Source organism: Emys orbicularis, chromosome 8, assembly GCF_028017835.1.
Source record: "Emys orbicularis isolate rEmyOrb1 chromosome 8, rEmyOrb1.hap1, whole genome shotgun sequence".
Lineage (NCBI taxonomy): Eukaryota > Metazoa > Chordata > Testudines > Emydidae > Emys > Emys orbicularis.
In genome coordinates this window covers 46586705-46605831 of record NC_088690.1, presented here as the reverse complement: position 1 = coordinate 46605831, position 19127 = coordinate 46586705, and the positions used below count along the sequence as shown (strand labels likewise).

General features: G+C 43.9%; 1 protein-coding gene across 1 annotated transcript in view; it reads right to left on the bottom strand.

Moving 5' to 3' along the window:
* LOC135882880 (complement factor H-like) overlaps window positions 1-19127 on the bottom strand; it is a 110431-nt gene that overhangs the window by 80866 nt on the left and 10438 nt on the right. Inside the window, exons 5-6 of the mRNA XM_065409914.1 lie at window positions 10360-10560; window positions 2324-2488 (exon numbers count right to left, since the gene is read on the bottom strand). Coding sequence (XP_065265986.1) covers window positions 2324-2488; window positions 10360-10560 — 366 coding nt within the window. The remainder of the gene's footprint in view (window positions 1-2323; window positions 2489-10359; window positions 10561-19127) is intronic.

Below are 19127 nucleotides of genomic sequence, written 5' to 3'. Positions count from 1 at the left end.
CATACACAACTCATGCCTGGTAGAGAACTGGAGGAAAGATAGGATTTCCTGGAGCACAACTGCTCCCTGGATTACTTTGTCTCCACAAAAACGAGAAGTACCTGTGGCACCTTATAGACCAACAAATTTATTTGGGCATAAGCTTTTGTGGGCTAAAAGCCACTTCATCAGATGCATGGAGTGGAAAATACAGTAGGAAGATATATATAGCAGTACATGAAAAGATGGGAGCTGCCTTACATCTGATGAAGTGGGTTTTAGCCCACGAAAGCTTATGCCCAAATAAATTTGTTAGTCTATAAGGTGCCACAAGTACTCCTCGTCATTTTTGCTGATACAGACTAACATGGCTAACACTCTGAAATTTGCCTCCACACTATTCCCAAACACAGACCAGACCAGTGGCTAAATGTCACAATTTATAAATATTAGGTGGAGCTAATAGTAACATCTTTTATTAAATTTGCCCGATTCTCTGTATGATAAAATCCCATTTATAATTGCTTGTAACTTTGTTAGACTTTAACCATTTGGATTGAAATTTTCCATGTCTGGTGTCTGCCTCAGCATCATTTTTTGTTTTGTTTTGAAAAGTTGAATCTGAAACGGTTTCACTGTTTCGGAGACTGATGTTTGAGTAAAATATTCTGTTTTGTCAATGTTAAGTTATTGTTAGAGCTGTTTTGTTGAGAACCTCTAGCACTTCCATGGTTTGGAGCAGGGACTCAACATTTCGCTGTGGTGTCCACTTGTTGTCAAAGATTTACCTTTTGCTGTCCTCAGAAAAATGCACCCAAATTTGGCCATGTTATAAATCTATGAAAGTCACAGTTTGTACAGGTTTGGAGCTTGATTATTCTCTAAAGATTCCATCTGTACTGAACATGCTCTAGACCAAGGTGGCAGGGGCTGAGAAGAACTTTCCTTGCAATTGTGTCTCTTGGCTCCTAGGGGCCACACTCATGCCAGGCACTGAGACTGTGGGTATGTCTACATAAGAGTTGGAAACTTGTAAATTCTAGCATGAAGAGACATACTTCAGCTTTAGCTCCAATCAAACTAGCACAGTAAAAATAGGAGTACTGCTGTGGTGATGCAAGTGGCTAGCCATCTCAGTACATACCTATGATCTTTGACAGGATCAAATGTGGGGAGGCTAGCCCCTCCCACAGCTCAAGTGGCCACAGCTACATTTTTATTTTTAGTGCTGAGAGGTGGGAATAAGGATGGCTATGGGGTTGAGTTAAGGAAGAACAGAGTTGGGCAGAGGGGTTGGGGACTATTATTATTATTTTATTACAAAAAGATATGCTTAGCTCTATACAGAAGACAAAGAAATTCCTGGTACCTGTCCCAACCCCAATCTAACTTTTAGAAATGAAACAACTAGGGTTGCCAATTTTCCACTGGCACAACACCGAAAAGCCTTGCCCCGCCCCCTACCCCACCCCTCCTCCAAGCCTCCCCCTCACTCCGCCCCCCCCCCCATCGCTCGCTCTCCCCACCCTCACTCAATCATTTTCACCAGGCTGGCTCAGGGGGGTTGGGGTGCGGGAAGGGGTGTGGGAGGGAGTGCAGGCTCTGGGGTGGGGCCAGGGATGAGAGGTTTGGGGTGCAGGAGTGTGTTCCAGGCTGGGACCAAGGGGTTCAGAGGGCAGTCGGGCGGTCAGGACTGGGGCAGGGGTTTGGGCCCAGGAGGGGTTCAGGGGTGCAAGCTCCGGGCAGCACTTACCTTAAGCAACAGCATGTCCCCCCTCAGGCTCCTATGCGGAGGTGTGGCCAGGCAGCTCTGCGCCCTGCCCCATCTGTAGGCACTGCCCCCGCAGCTCCCATAGGCCATGGTTCCCGGCCAGTGGGAGCGGCGCTTGGGGCTGGGACAGCGTGCAGAGCCCTCTGGATGTCCCTACAGGTAGGAGCCTGAGGGGGGACATGCCGTCTGCTTCCCGGAAGCGGCAATGAGGCTAGCAGGGAGCCTGCCAGTCCCGCTGCACAGCACTGCCAACTGGACAGTCAACAGCCCAGTCAGTGGTGCTGACCGAAGCCACCAGGATCCCCTTTTGACCAGGTGTTCTGGTCAAAAACCGGACACCTGGTCACCGTACATAGAACAAGCAGGGGTGATAAACAGCAGTCAGGGGCTGGGTGAAGAACTTTGAAGGTCAATGCAATATGATCGCACAGTTACTCAGGTCAGAAATGTGCGTTGTCATGACAAGTCACCTGCTAGAACTGGCATTTTTGTTTTCATTTCAGGCAGATGATGATAGTAATACGTCTACAAGTTTTTTAACGAGCTGATCAATAGAACGTGAATGTTCCTTACTGTTAGAAGTACAACTTGGAGTAGGTGACCAGCCATTCTTTGTGCATGTAACTTTGGTTCGCAGATTATCAGAACATTCATATGAAATTTCATCACCTTCTTTGTAGGTGTTCCAATAGCCAGACAGAAATCTACCATTTTCCAAACGACCAGTAGAACACTTTTCTAAAGGAAAAAAAAAGATTACATTCGGTTAGCAAATGGAAGTCAGACATTTAACAAAGAAAAAGCAAAACAAAACAAACCACCCTCTTCAAAACTAGCTATTTATTTGGAAAAAAAATATTTCAAATAAGACCTTCTTGCTGCATAGTACTGTAGTACTTTATACTGAAAAGTCCTTTATTTTCAAATATGAATCAAAGAGCTTGATTTTTCCACCAGCCTGAAATTTGTTATATCAACTCTGCACAGTTGTAAATAATTACACAAGATGCAAGACAGTGAAGAATTGGGTCACATGGGCCAGATTCTCAATTGGTGCAAAACAGCAAGCTCCATCAACCTCAATGGAACGACACTGATTTTACACCAGCCAAAAAATCTTGCCCAATATGTTTCTTAAGTAGTGGTGTCTGCACAGATTCATTTACAGCATTAGCCTCCAGAAGACGTTATCAATCATATTATTCCCTCAAGGTATTTTATTTATAGGTATCACTATGATGCTCATTGAATCGGATTATTAAAACAAAAAGCATCTTTACAGAATCCAAATGATACAGGTACTGAAACACCAACATGTAGGGACATAGATACCATTGCTGTTGATTGGGTTTATGTTCAGGCTCAGGCACTAGCTGAAAAGTTCCATTAATCCAAAATAAAAACCAAAGTCAGGTGTAATGGGATTGTTTAAATCATGCCATTATAATGGAAATCACATCATCAGCCCAGGATAAACAAGGTGACAGGAGAGGGCCAACAGCCAAAGGAAGCATCTCTTACTTTCCTTCTCCCCATGCTCAGTCACTGGACTAGTGTGATGAAGTGTAAAGGTCCCTGACAGCCTAGGAGCAAAGAACAAGGTTTGGTACCAAAATTCTGATTCCCTGAATATTTTTTAACCTTTTTTTCCCACCCACTTCCATGAGCTGTGAATGCCAGGAAAGTGTGACTGGCAATTACAGTGTGATTGAAGTTGTGGAGTACTTGTGACTTTGCATTTTCTGTCAGGACACTGCCTATACTCAGAAAGCTTCCCACTGTGTGTACCCACTGTCCTTCTGCTTCAGATCCCTCATTAAAAATAACTTGCCACAAGAGTCTGAATCTTTTGACCTTGTACTAGAGTTGTCATCCTGTTTAATATATTGGTCAGAATTCAACTGCAAGGTGTTTGGAAAAGTAACTGTTCTTTTTTGTGCTTTGTGGAAGTCCTATGCACATTCACAGCACTATTTGATTTACAACTCCACACTTAAGGTTGTGATGAAAATATTTCCATTACAAACATTGTTTTGATCAACTCCTCTCTTTTAACTTTTCATGGGAAGTAGCTTTTTCAAGGAGCAATTTTATAACTAATATAAGGCGGGTTCCCTGTCCTCCCCCCACTCTCCAAGTGTAGAATAAAAATGTTCAAACACCTAGACCTAAAAAATGAGCCCTTTATGAAAAGTAAAAATATATAAAGAAATAAAACAGACCAAAACTACACAAAACCCATTCATAATATTCCTGCCACTTCTAACTTGAAAATAGAATAAGCTACAAACTGAAAAATTCATACATAGGCAGATATTTATACATCCTCATGCCTACTCATTAGAATTTCAGTTTTCCAACAAAAATGTTAATTGATTGTGTTCACACCAACCAAACCACCCTGTAAAAGTATGATCACAGGGGGGCATATAATTGTACTTTCTAGTTTCTTAGCACTTATAGTTTTAACTACTACTGAACTGCATTGTAAACTACTAGGAATGTGGGGAGAAGGAGGTGAGTCATATGGGTGCATTGAACTAGTGGGGTCTGGAGCAGGTCAGGGAGAGGCTTTGGTCATAGGATGTCTATTCAGTGCAGCTCCCAGCTCCAGCATAAAAACACATTTGGTGGCTAGTGAGCCTGCTAAGTTGGAGGGAAGCAGACCTCTCCTCCGGCAAACTTTAGCATCTTCACAGGAGGTGGAAGGGGAAGAGTAGATTGGCATGGAAGTAGCCAAGCAGAAGGGCTGGCCCATGCTTGGAGTCAGGTTTAGAATTAGGCCATATGGTGGGTTTTGTAGCTGAGCTGAAGAAGAGCAGTTGTCACGCATCAGGCTGTGACAACTGGTAGGGGCAACAGAATCGGAGACTTTCTGTGTATATCTACACAATGAGTGGAAGCCCACAGCAGCAAGTCTCCAAGCCTCAGTTGACAGACTCAGGCTCATGGTGCTCGCGCTACCATGCTAAAAACAGCTATGTAGATAGTGTGACTTGAGCTGGAACTTGGGCTCTGATGCCTTGACTGGGATGGGGGGGTGGGCTTCAGAGCCCAAGCTCCAGACTCAGCTGTAATCTCTATACAGATATTTTTACTGTAGCAGTGCAACCTCTGCAAGCCCAAATCTCTTGCTACAAACTTGGAGGTTCTCTGCCATGGACTGTGTAGACCAGGGATCGGCCGATCGGGGCTCCCACTGGCTGTGGTTTGCCGCTCCAGGCCAATGGGGGCTGCGGGAAGCGGTGCCCAGCACATCCCTCGGCCCATGCCGCCTCCTGCAGCTCCCATTGGCCTGGAGCGGCGAACCGCGGCCAGTGGGAGCCCCGATCGGTCGAACCTGCAGACGCGGCAGGCAAACAAACTGGCCCGGCCCGCCAGGGTGCTTACCCTGATGAGCCATGTGCCAAAGGTTGCCGATCCCTGGTGTAGACGGACCTTTTGAGGGGCCATGAAAACAGCTGGTCAGACAAGAAGACATTTACAGGTGCTCCATGAAAAATTCTGCATAATAGATGGATAAGACCCGTAGATTACAGTTTTCTTCAACTGGCATTCAAAAATTTTCACTTAAAGTAGAAAGAATCTGGCTTTGTAAAATGTTTTGTGCACGAATCTGAGAAAGCCTGGCATTAGCTAAAGACTTAGTGGACTCTTAGGATTCTCTGCCTCTCCAGCTCTGCTCCCCAACCTCTCATTACCCCAATTAGTTACCCCTCCAGCCAGAACTGGGAAGACATTTTAAGGCATATTGTGACACTTATTAAGCTTCTTGATGAATGTGGTTTAGCATTTAGAGGAAGGGAGGAAGTTATTGGCTTTCCTCAGAACCAAAATTATCTAGATATTCTTGAAGCCATCATCAAATTTGACCAGTTTGTAAGAGAGCATATTAAACACTATGGAAACAAAGGGAAAGGTCACCCATCCTACTTGTCAAAAACAAACTGTGATGAGTTCATTGAGCTCATAAGGTTTTGGAATTCATTGTAACCAGGGCCGGCTTTAAGCCGATTCGGCCGATTCCCCAGAATGGGGCCCCGCGCCTAAGAGGGATCCGCAACATCCGGGGCTGCCAGCGGAGCGGAAAAAAAAAAAAGCTGCGTCCTGCTTCTCCCCCCTCCCTCCAGCGCTTGTGCCGCCATACAGCTGATCAGCGCAAGCCTGCGAGGGAGGCGGGAGGAGGAGGAATGAGGCGTGCTTGGGGAAGAGGCGGGGCCAGGGCGGGGATTTGGGGAGGGATCCAATGGGGCAATGAGGGGCAGGGTTGGGGGCGGGGCCAGGGTGGGGATTTGGGGAGTGATCCAATGGGGCAGGGAGGGGGCAGAGTCTGGGCGGGGCCGGGACGGAGTTGGGGCGGTGGGGCGCGAGACAATTCGCGTCCCGGCGTGGGGCCCCGCACCTGCTAAAGCTGGCCCTGATTGTAACTGAAGCCAAACAGGGAAAATACTACTCTTTGATAGTAGATTCAACTCCTGATATCGCCCATGAAGTCCGTTATCTGTCATTTTATGCTACTGCTTACATGGTGCCATCAGAGAGGACTTAACTGGGTTTATACCAACTGAAAGCCAGATGGGCAAGTCATTCTTCCAGACCATGAACAGTTTATTGGATGCAAATGACAATGCTATTGAAAACTGCAGAGATCAGTCATACAATAACAAAAGTAACATGTCTGAAAAGTATGAAGATCTTCAAGCTTATATCAAAAAAGAGTAAACCCACTAGCTGTGTATGTGCCATGCACAGCTCTTCTCTGAACTTAGCTGGGACTTGCAGTATTGATTGTTGCATGGAAGACATAAATGTTTCAGTTTTGTTCAGAAACTGTATCTTTTTTGTGGTGTTGCCCAGGCATGGAAGCTTCTACAAAACAATCTTATCAAAAGGAAACAAGAACCTCTCCTTGTCCTAAAAACCCTGTGTGACAGGGTCAGGCCAAATGGACACAGGAGAGTGATCCTGTTGGTAGCCAGGAAGTGGGCGGGCAGAGCCCACTGCTAAAGGACCTCCCCGCAGCCTAAGGGGAGGATCCACAGGTCCGTGATACCAAATAACTGCGAGGAACAACTAATGAGATAACAGGAATGGGAGTGAGATCACAGGGCTAAACAAGAGTGATAGAAGGTAGAAATATTAGCCCCAGATTAAGCAAGTCCCTTTTCCCTGAGAAAGATAATGGGCTCTTCCAGAACAACCAGAAAGTTGCTGGAACCAATTAAGGCAGGAAGGCTAATTAGGATACCTGGAGCCAATTAAGAAGCTACTAGAATCAATTAGGACAGGCAGGCTAATTAGGGCACCTGGTTTTAAAAAGGACTCCACTTCAGTTAGTGAGGTGCATGCGAGGAGCTGGGAGCAAGAGGCGTGCAAGGAGCTGAGAGTGAGAAGGTGTACTGCTGGAGGACTGAGGAATACAAGAATACAGGAGGAAGGTCCTGTGGTGAGGATAAAGAAGGTGTTGGGAGGAGGCCACGGGGAAGTAGCCCAGGGAATTGTAGCTGTCACACAGCTGTTACAGGAGACACTGTAGACAGCTGCAATCCACAGGGCCCTGGACTGGAACCCATAGTAGAGGGCTGGGCCGGGTTCCCCCCATCCCCCCAACTCCCTATTTGATACTGTGGGTCCCACCAGAGGGGAAGGTCTCTGGCCTGCCCCTCGACCCACTAGGTGGGTCAGCAGAGACTGCGGGGATTGTTCTCCTCCTTTTCCCCATGCTGGCCAGTGATGAGGTTAGCTGAGTGAATGGCAGTTTTGAGCCACTGGCAGAAGTGGCCAAACTGAGGGCTGCCGTGAATCTCTGAGGCGAGCAAATCCGCCAATAAGCGAAGGACCCACTCAGGCAGAGGAGGAACTTTGTCACACCTGTCAGATATGAGATGGTCCTGTCATGCTGAATGTTGTAAAACAATTGTAGTGAAATATGAGGGCATTCAAAGTTGTTTGAAAGAAATGATGGACAATGCTGAGGAAAGTGTTGAAACTCAGAGGAAAGCACAATTGTACAAGAAAGCGTGCAGCCTGGAAACTGCTTGTATTAGTATCTTATGGAACGTTATACAAGAAAGGTTTGACAAAACTAGTGTACAGCTTCAAAAGCCAGGTCTGAATCTTGTCGTTGCTGTTAATTTTCTGACTTCTTTTCAAGCATTTGTCACAAACTTACACTGTCATTTTGATGATTTTGAGGAGCAAGCAAAACAATTGGGAGGTTATGCTGATGAGTCCAACAATGAAGTACACAAACATACTGTAAAGCAAAAATTTCCTGATGGCAGAAGTGACACTGCTTTGAGGGAAAGGGAAATTTGAGGTTGACTGCTTTTATGTTATCCTCCATAAGCTAAGTTCAGAACTAAAAAGAAGAAGTTAATGGTACACTAATTATCCACAAGGTTCGGTTTGCTTACATTTCTTGATCAAATAAGCGAAGTGAAGGGGAGATGAAAACATGCACTCACACATTGCTCAGTGCTTACTTGAATGATCTAGAACCTCAGCTTTTCGCCAAAATGTATCACTTTTCAGAATTTATAAGATGCTGTGACATGCGGGATAAAAGTGTTACTGGAATCACCACATTTTTGCATGACAAATATCTGAGCAATGTTTTCCTGAATATTTATATTGCGTGGAGACTGCATTTGACTGTATCCATTGTCAATTGTGAAGCAGAGTGATCATTGTCTCAGCTTGCCTTAAAAAAAGTTGTCTTCAGTCACGTATGGCAGAAACAAAGTTTAATGCTCTGGCTATTATGTCAATTGAATGGGATTTATTTCAAACACTGTCATTTGAAGATACAATAACTGAATTTGCAGCACTTAACATTTGCAAGATGCCAGTTTAAATATGAAACATTTCATTTGACTCTTAATGTTCTATATTTTTATGTTTATCCAAGCAGTTTATTCTGTTCATTGTCTTTGATTTTCTTTTCATGATTATTCAGTAATATACATGATTTGTTGATTGTCATAAGCAGGGTACTTTTTTGCTTTTATTAATACTGTGTTGATGAAAAGGGGGCCTCCACTCATTAATCTGGCCAGTAGGAGAGCTGGGTTTTATTCTTGGCTCTGACACTAACTTGTGTGAATGTTGGCAAGTCATTACACCTTTCTTTGTCTTTCTCTTCCATTTTTTTCCTGTTTTGTTTATTTAGATTGCAAGCTCTTTGAGGGAGACACTGTTTCTTACTGCGTCAGTACAAAGCGATGGGGATTCAATCTTGATTATGCCTCTTCTCACTACTGGAATACAACCAAATATTATGATGATGATGATGATTATTAATTTCCAGGAAAAGTATCTGTGTATATGAAGTACTACATGCAATTGTTCATAATGATATTAACAGTTGATGTTTTTATTTGAAGAACATAATTTTATGATTTTGTGTAAGACTGAGAATTAGGCTATGTTTATACCCTAGCTATGTATCTAATAGAGATATATCTAGTTAGGGGTATAGAGATTATTATTTGTATGATATTGATGTATCATACAATTGTCAAAAGAGTCTACATGACTTGTTAAAGTTTCTTTCATTTGTAGTTTTGTATGATTTTGAAAACAACCAGAATTTGGCTAGTCTTTGTACAAATAAGAGGGAAAGTTTTATAGACAGTTATTAGATTAAGTTATTTGATGGATGGCCTGAGACTCCAAAGTGGAATGATATAGAGGAGTCTTCAGTTGGCTACTTAGGTCAGCTTTAAATCTGCTTTGTATGGCTAGAGTGTTGCAAAGCAGACTTAGCATGTGTCAGGATCACCAGCTGTAGGCCTCCATATTCAGAGCATCTGGCAGTGGCACTCCACCCTCTTTGCCACCAAAGAGCAACCTTGAAAAAAGGATAACATATGCAGCCTAAAATAGTAATCTCCAGGGCAAGCTGTAAAAGTCTTCTAAGAAACAATATATTCCCCAGAGCAGGAGAGAGTGTGCGTGTACGCACGTGCACACATGGGCAATGTCAAAAAAGAGAAAAGAATTCCTATAGTTCTGTCACTCTCACAGGCAGCTTTCTTACAACTGAACATCCCAAAGACAAAAGAACCACCTACGCCTCTCCTCATGAAGAAAATTTCACAACACAAAATACCCCTCCTCATAGGTCTCTCTCCACACAGGTTATTGATCTTTCCCTCCCTTTCTAAATCCACAAGATCCCAGTACCTTCCACTAGCACTCTCACTCTCAGAGGGATACCAATTCATATCCTATTCCCTTGTGAGAGAAACAGAAATGCTGGTTGAGGGATCAGCAATAAGGAGAAAGCAAAAAGGAGGGGAAAAAAACAACAAAATACAAACAACCCCTCTGCAAATCCTACAACCAGTTTATTGAAGGCCTGTTCCAAGTACGTGCTCCTTTTAACGCTGATGCTGCAGCCTGATGTGAGGAAGTATCCTTTTAAAGAGACACTCATGTCCTTGGATGACAGTCTTTGCTGGGGGAGCCAAGGGGCCAGAATGGAGCAGTGTTGTAGTAACACCCACCCTCCCTCACAGTCCTGGTTCTGTCCATTGCTGTATATAATTATTAGTTATACTACAATAGAATTTTGAAGAAAATAATACAAACACAATTTTACTTACTAAGGCATTTTGGTGCAGGAGACCAGCCCGTTTTAGTACATGTGATCGGAGGCCACGGCGTCTTGCTTTCAGATATGTAACCGGTAAGACATCTGTAGTAAATTGACACACCTAACTGTGCTGGAAAGGCTCGTTCTTTGTGATTTTCATAATAGTCAGTTAATGCTCCATTTTCTATATGTGGGTAGTCACAGGGTCTCACTTTAAAAAAAGTTTAAAATGTATAATATTACAAGGTATATGCAAGAAAAAATGCCCACTTCTGTGGACACTCATTCGAAGAGGTGGAAGGAGAGAAGAGCTCTGCAAGGTTACAATCACAGTTTACCCGAATTGTTCCATTGGAGCACGAGATAGAGCTTTCACCTGGTAGGCAGGGTTTCCAGCCCCCAGAACCCACATGTTGTGTGGGATCTCCCCATGATACAGGGCCATCCACCAGTGGGCAAGATAGTGTCATGGAGGTGACGGAATTTCCTCCACACAAGACAGGACATGATCCACATACTAAAGGTTCCCTTTGTGTGCAGATCCATGGGGAATTAACTCCATGTTTTCCAAGACATCTGGAGTCACATTATCAGAGAATTAATTTATAATACCATTGCTGGGCTCCAAATCCACTTACAGCTCTTCCTGTTTTAGACAGCTTTCATTTGTTTGTAATTATCAAAGCCAAATTCTGAAGTCCTTGATAAGTTTTTACTCCGTCCCTACTCAACAAAACTCTCATTGCAGCCACTGGGATTTTACCTGAAGAAAGATTGAGTAAACATTTGAGAAAGAACTTCTTGATTTTGCACAGGGAAAAGAACTGCCTGGGAGAATCTGTTGTATGCATTGTTGGTGTAGCCATGTCAGTCCCAGGATATTAGAGAGACAAAGTGGGTGAGGTAATATCTTTTATTGGACCAGTTTCTGTTTGTGAGAGAGACAAGCTTTCGAGCTTACACAGAGCTCTTTTTCAGGAAGAGACTGACAGTTCAGAATAAATGAGGAAACAAAAATGGATGGTACAAAACTAGGGCTGTGGTATATGTAAGTGACTCAGAATCCAATTATGGCAATAGGTTTTTTTTCTTTTATACCATTCATACAGTAATGGTATTGTGCTTGGCATGCTATCATTTGGATAGATAAAACACATAGCTACAAATCTTCCCTGTAGAAGGGTGGAGTCTAGCACATTTTGTCAAATAAATCATGGTGTATATGTTAGTTGTATAGTTATTTACAGCTCCATTAACTTATACCATATCATCTTATTTTCACAGGTGCTTTAATCAAGTCCAGCAAAGTAAATAAGAAAAGTAAATAAGTGTTATTTACTCCTTCTCATAACACAAGAATTGGGATCACCAAATTGTGGAAGCAGAGAAAGAACTGACAGGAAGGGGATGCAATGCATGACAGTTCGTTAGCAAGAGTTAGGCTAACTGTAACCCTAATAACACGAGATTTGTAGAAGCGAGGAATGTGTGAGGCGAGTGGGAAAGAACTGTGTGAGAAGTTGTTGCGACCTTGTGTAGATAATATGGAATGTAGACTAAGAGTCTACATTAGTGAGCAAAACAAGATATCAGAATGACCTATGTATAAACAAAATGCAGCTGTTGCTTATTATTGCCTGTAACAAAAGGTATAAATGCTTGCTGTAATTGTTTACCTGTTGAGAGACCTGCTTAGCTCTCTCCCTCTGCGCAATTGTGAGAGTTAATAAAGCATCTGACTTGCTGTACCCAAACAAATAGTGAGAACTCTGTTTTTCTCCGACAATTTGGGGGCTCGTCCGGGATGGCAACGCCCGCAGAGGCACCGGCAGCTGCTACGGATTGTTCCCCTTCAAACCCCATGGCGCCACAATAGAGGTAGGAGACCTTTTGAAATCTCTATTGGGGTGTCGGAGGAGGACTGTCCGTGGGGCCGTCTGTCCCTGTTGGGCTCACACCATCCGAACTTATTGACTGTGCAGCAAGGTCAGATGCTGAGCGGCTTAGGGGAATTGTTGCCGCCCCCTGTATGCATATGCGAGGTGCATAGGTATGCACCGGTGTTGAGGGGTTGTTACCGCCTCAGGAGGGGTTTTTACTGCCTTGAGTGATGCATCGAGGTACTTGGGAATAGTACCTGGAGGTACTTGGGAATAGTACCTGGAATAAGGCCTTGGTGTGTGTGTGTGTACACCAGTGTGAATTGAGTGTTACCGGAAGACGCCCAGAGTACTCTGCGAAGTCTTTTGGCTCGTGACCAGAACTACTCTAACGCAAGCTCTTCTTTTAGGAGATCCGACCCATGGTGGGCTAACTCGGCCTGGCATCGTCCGGCGAGGAGGCTACCTGGGTCTAGGAGTGTGTGAACCCCTCTTCCCTCCCCTTTTCCTCTCCGTGTGAGCCACTGACAGTCTGATCATCTCACTGGATGCAACAGAGTAAGCGGCGCCGTCTCTCTGAGACTACCCGACGCTCTTTGCTGAAGGGAGGTGTAGGAGGGTCGTGGCCATCCTCGTTAGTCTCTCCTGTGTGAATATCCTGTAGGGAGAGATCCTTAGTTTATGTGCCGCTAGCGCGGACAGGGCATCCTCCTCCCTGTGTGTGTGATTGGAAAATGGGTGGGGGACAGTCTAAGGATTCCCTCTCACCCACTAAGGGTACCCCAGCTTATTTCATGTATGTACATTATGGTACTAAAACCTGCAGGTATTTAGAGAATTGGAATCATTACACGCGTGAAAATTCATCTAAACAATGCCCACTAGAAGGTACCTTCAATCTAGATAAGATCATACATCTCAGAGGAGCTTTTACTCACCAAAAAGCCTCTGACACACAATGGGAGCAATTTGTCTATTGAGGAAAGGAACGGGTTAATTTGAAATTCAGCTTGGTCCAGAGATAAAGAGAAAGTTAATCTGCGTTCAAGGTCAAGAATCAATGCAGACCAGGCTAAGTACAAAGAAAAACTGCTTTTGGCCCCAGCTGGCTGTGAAAAAATATAGACATAGTCAAACCAAAGGCAATACAAGTTACAGTGCTGAGATTACATTTGCAAAGCTTAACTGTCCAGTGAGATCCAACAGTCTGTCTTTGCGACCCTGGAGCCGGCGTGGTTTGGGGACGCTGAAGAAGCCACAGGCAGCCGGCCTGGACTGAAATCACTGAAAAGACGCCCCAGGAGACCTCAGGGTGTAAAAGAACTGCCCTCCCAAGAGAGGAAGCAAGTTGGAGATTGCACAGCACCTTCTCTGAACGTTATACACAGACATGGCCAGTCTGGACGTACGTGTGTGAGTATGAAAGCGTGCCTACTCTCAGCCGTAGTAAGTCTGAGAACCGGAGAGGGATTTAGCATTCCTCTTTCCACCCCGGTTGACCGGGAAGGGTGTCAGGTGGATCTACCCCAGTCGTAGCAGGACTGGGCAATAGAGAAGTTGGAGAAAAGGGAAGAGTTGTGTACTTGATAACTAGAATTGAGCAATTAAGAGCATAGATCATGAACCAGGCAGCGACTCAAAACCTACGCCCAGGGCAAGTTGCAAGCCTTGAGACAGGACTTCCAGGCAGAAAAGGAAGCACTGGCTAAGCAAGTACCGGTCCTTCAGGGACTTGTCAGAATTTAACCATTTGTGTTTGCATATGCTGTAAGAGCAGTGTGTTTGCCACAAGAGAAAATTGAATAGTTAAACGCCAATGGGCCATGCGTTTTGCCCAAGTGGCAAGCCTCACGAGGGAGGACTCGGGTAGCCTTGTGAGTAAGAATGTTTAAGAGAAGAGACCAGGAAGGGTGGGGGCTAGTTGAGAAGCCCACCCTCCTATCTAAATTGGTAGTGAAAAAGCCGGTGCCCATGGAAGGGACGGTTCAGCGAGAAAAGCAGGATCGGGCCCAAGCGGGCAGGCAATAGATAGAGAGATTGGAGAACAGGTTGGAAACTTTGAGGGCATAGTGGAAGGAAAGGAGTAAGTAATTATAAGCATGGGGATTTCAAATCCCCAGGATAATAATTGAAATGGTAAAATGTGTGTAAGACAGAGTCTTTGTACCAAGGTGCAAGGCTCTCCTTTCTTCTGCTGAATAAAGCAACTCTTCCTTATCCCTGTCTGGCTGTTATTGACTCTCAGCTAGGTGGACCCGATATTTTGGTGACAGTTACTGGCGACTCCGGTTAATGAATTTCTGTCTTATACATTTAGGCGTTAGGTGTGTGGACGGAACTGAGCCTCTCATTCGTAATTCCTCAGAGTGGAAGCCATCGCGTGCGATGAAGCTCTGAGGTCGAATTGGGATCCTTCTGTCCCGTCCCCTGTAGTGGTCAGTATTAGTAGAAATTCCTGTAATAGGATCCTATTAGGCCATAATTCCCTCTGTTCTCTGTGTAATTCTCTGTTAGAGTGTCAGCAGGCAGATGGGTGGGTCTCTGGTAAAACCCTCTAAGAATAGCCCTTTGAATTATATGTTAAGTAAATGGCCTTTACCCGGTGTTCAGGAAAGAATAAAGATTTGAATTTGTTTTGGGGTAACAAAATAGCAGATAAAAGATCTGGTAAAAAGAGAGAGAAGGACAGTGCCCCTGGCTCTGTGTGGTCGAGCTGTCACTTTACTAGGGGTGCATGGAGATTTTGTAAGCACAAAAGAAACAGTTACACCTTGTGTAGAAATTGATGTGGCTAGTGTTGTGGAAATTGAATTGTGGATAGGATGTGCATTTTCCCCAGAACATGTGCAGTGTATATTGTAGCAGAGGTAAAAGAAATGCAAACCTACCAATATAGGTTGTGTTGTCTCTTTCAGATCACTGGGTGTTTGAAAGCAGGAGTTAGAAGTAAAAGGCAATCAAAAGTCTGGGAAAGTTAATTGTGACCCTTTTAAAGTAAGAATCTTTAAGCTGTGGATAGCTTTGGATCTGGAAGCAAGCCAGAAAGCATCTGTATTAATGCAATTTTCTAACTAATAAGGTAGAAGCCACTGAAACCTGGGCTGCCTATGAAACAAATACAAGGAAATATGGGGTAATTCCTCTGTTTTGTCTAAAATCAACAAGAGTATGTGTATATAAAGGAAATATTTTAAGCAATGACTGACTACCCAGAAGGGGTAGAACTCTGTTCTTTTGTCTTTCAGATCATCAGAGAAAACGGATGCCAGCTGAACAGCATTCAATGTACCATGCATTTACTGGTACAATAGGAATTATTTTTGTGTTCTTTGTCCTGTCTTGTGGTGTTTGTCTTGTGGCCAGAATTGTTGGGTTTAATATTTTCATAAGACAGTCTAGTTCAAAATTAAATAGAAGGGTTACATCAAAAAGCAGATACTTGTTTTATTCAACTTGGAATACAAAAAATGTTTGGATAAATCAGGAAAATGTGATATACTAAAGTCTAATACAGTTGCTTAAGTAAGAAAAAGAAACTTCATTGGCCAGATTTTTTTAATTGAAAAAAATTGTTGTTAAAATTTGCATACCAACAGTCTTTGGAAGCAAGGACATGGAAGGTTAACCCACTCCCCATATTGCCCATGGGATCCTTCTGGCTACCTCAGATTTCTAGCCAGAGGGCTGGGGAGGGAGGAAAGCTATTGGACACCTGAGGTTGTACCGAGTGAACTCCTCAAAAGTGGGTGTGCTTGTCCTGGTTTGTTGCTCCAAAGCTCTGTAATAAAGTTATTTTACTGGAAGGGTGTACATGGCATACATTGAATAATAAGACTAATGTACTGTATAATGGCAATGTGTATGTGTTCATTGTTGGGAAAAGGTGTATGAGTGAAGAGTGGAAGTTTCCATTGTAGGTTAAAAGAAGCCAAGAAGGGGAGAAGGAAAAAGAACAAAATGAGTTAACTGAGGAAAAAATAGCTAGCAAGCTCAGTCCAAAGATAAGACGCTGGCCCCATCCAAGGATACTACCCACAGCTAAGACTTGGCTGACAGCCAAGAAAAGGGGGGCCTGAATGTGCCCAAGCAACTATGAGATCTGCAAAACACTGCCAGGCATTAATGAAATGTGTTAGGTTTCTTTTCTCACAGATAAAAGAAGTGCTACCCAAAGACCCTAGCAGCCCTGCCATTCATTGAAACAAGGAGACTGAGTCTACGTAAAGTCCATCAACGAAAGACTGCTTTGGCTCCACACTGGAAAGGCCCTTTCCAAGTCCTGTTAACCACCACCACCACTGTGAAGTGCCAAGGACTACCTGCCTGGACCCATGCTTCTCACTGTAAAAAGACCCCTCCTCCTCGGGAGGGCTCTCCGACTGATGATAAGCCTATTTCTCCTTCTAGCTCTGCTGTGTCTTCTGGACAGCAGGAAAAAGAAAGAGAAAAAAAAGACAAGGTGAAGTGCTAGTAACCTCTCCCTTGTCCACTGACAGACCTACTGTGCCTTTGGATTTTTCTAAAAGAAGCAAAACCATTACAGGGTGATGTGCTAGTAACCTCTCCCCTGTATGATGCTAAACCACACTGTTTCAGGAAAAGAGAAGAAGGAACACTTGCTTCATTGAAACCACAAAGTCCAGGGATTCCTGACTACAAGAGACATTAAGAACTGACCCTGGTGAAGAAACAAAGAATTATACACTGGCAGGAAGAAACTTGTGGGACCCATGCTTGGGAACATGGTATTGATTGGATTTTGGGGTTTATTCTACAGGCTGTGCCCTGTGTTTTGGATAAGTCCTTCAGCATGTATTGCCCTCCCTAATTGGATTTTAAATGATAATTACCAAAGGCACCTTGTTGCCATTGCCCCTGCCATCTCCTCCATTACACTATTACCCCTGTAACACATCCAAATACAGACAATGCCATATATTTGATAAAACCAATGACTAAGGTCTTCACACTTTAGTGATTTATTTAAATATTGTTTGAAAAAATATATTTTTAAGGTTGAGGATATCCCATATAAGCGAACAATTGAATGGATCAGTGGAGATAAAAGTATATGATATCACTACCAGTGAACCCCAAGAATCTGTAATTGCAATTGATAGGTTCTATAGCGAATGTTCCTGGAATTTGCACTGTGTTAAATGAGAGAGGCCCTTATTGTTATTTGGTCACCCAATTAGTGAACAATTAAACAAATACCCAGAGTTTGTTTTGCCACTGGAAATTTTACCTGCATAGAAATTATTCCAGTGACTAATAATGTGACCTGTACCTTATTGCAATACACCCCTTCTTATGCCATTAATATCAATGCCTCCCGGAAGTACATAAAGGTGTTCAACCAACAGATAGACTCATAGACTCATAGACTTTAAGGTCAGAAGGGACCAATATGGTCATCTAGTCTGACCTCCCGCATGATGCAGGCCACAAAAGCTGACTCACCCACAACAGAATCTTCCAGCCTGCGACCCCTGCCCTATGCTGCGGAGGAAGGCGAAAAACCTCCAGGGCCTCTGCCAATCTACCCTGGAGGAAAATTCCTTCCCGACCCCAAATATGGCGATCAGCAGAACCCCGAGCATACAGGCAAGATTCTACAGCCGGACTCTCATTTTACCCGCGATGGCCCGTTAATGCCTATTTGACTAAAATCACATTATCCCATCAAACCATTCCCTCCATAAACTTATCAAGCCTAATCTTGAAGCCAGAGAGGTCCTTTGCCCCCACCGTTTCCCTCGGAAGGCTGTTCCAAAATTTTACCCCTCTGACGGTCAGAAACCTTCGTCTAATTTCAAGCCTAAACTTCCCCACGGCCAGTTTATATCCATTCGTTCTCGTATCCACATTACTACTAAGCTGAAATAATTCCTCTCCCTCCTTGGTATTAATCCCTTTGATATATTTAAAGAGAGCAATCATATCCCCCCTCAGCCTTCTTTTGGTTAGGCTAAACAAACCGAGCTCCTCGAGTCTCCTTTCATAGGAAAGGTTTTCCATTCCTCGGATCATCCTAGTGGCCCTTCTCTGTACCCGTTCCAGTTTGAGTTCATCCTTTTTAAACATAGGAGACCAGAACTGCACACAGTACTCCAAATGAGGTCTCACCAGCGCCTTGTATAACGGAAGCAGCACCTCCCTGTCCCTACTAGAAATACCTCGCCTAACGCATCCCAAGATCGCATTAGCTTTTTTCACAGCCACGTCACATTGCCGACTCATAGTCATCCTGCGATCAACCAGGACTCCGAGGTCCTTCTCCTCCTCCGTCACTTCCAACCTATGCATCCCTAACTTATAACTAAAATTCTTGTTAGTCATCCCTAAATGCATCACCTTACACTTCCCACTATTGAATCTCATCCTATTATTGTTACTCCAATTTACAAGGTCATCCAAGTCTCCCTGCAAAATATCCCGATCCTTCTCCGAATTGGCAATACCTCCCAACTTTGTGTCATCCGCAAACTTTATCAGCCCACTCCTACATTCGGTTCCGAGGTCAGTAACGAATAGATTAAATAAAATCGGACCCAAAACCGAACCTTGAGGAACCCCACTGGTGACCTCCCTCCAACCCGACAGTTCCCCTTTCAGTACTACCCGCTGCAGTCTCCCCTTTAACCAGTTCTTTATCCACCTCTGGATTTTCATATCGATCCCCATCTTTTCTAATTTAACCAGTAATTCCACGTGCGGCACAGTATCAAACGCTTTACTAAAATCTAGGTAAATTAGATCCACCGCATTTCCTTTATCTAGAAGGTCTGTTACTTTCTCAAAAAAGGAGATCAAGTTGGTTTGGCACGATCTTCCTTTCGTAAACCCATGTTGTAATTTGTCCCAATTGCCATTCACCTCAAGGTCCTTAACTACT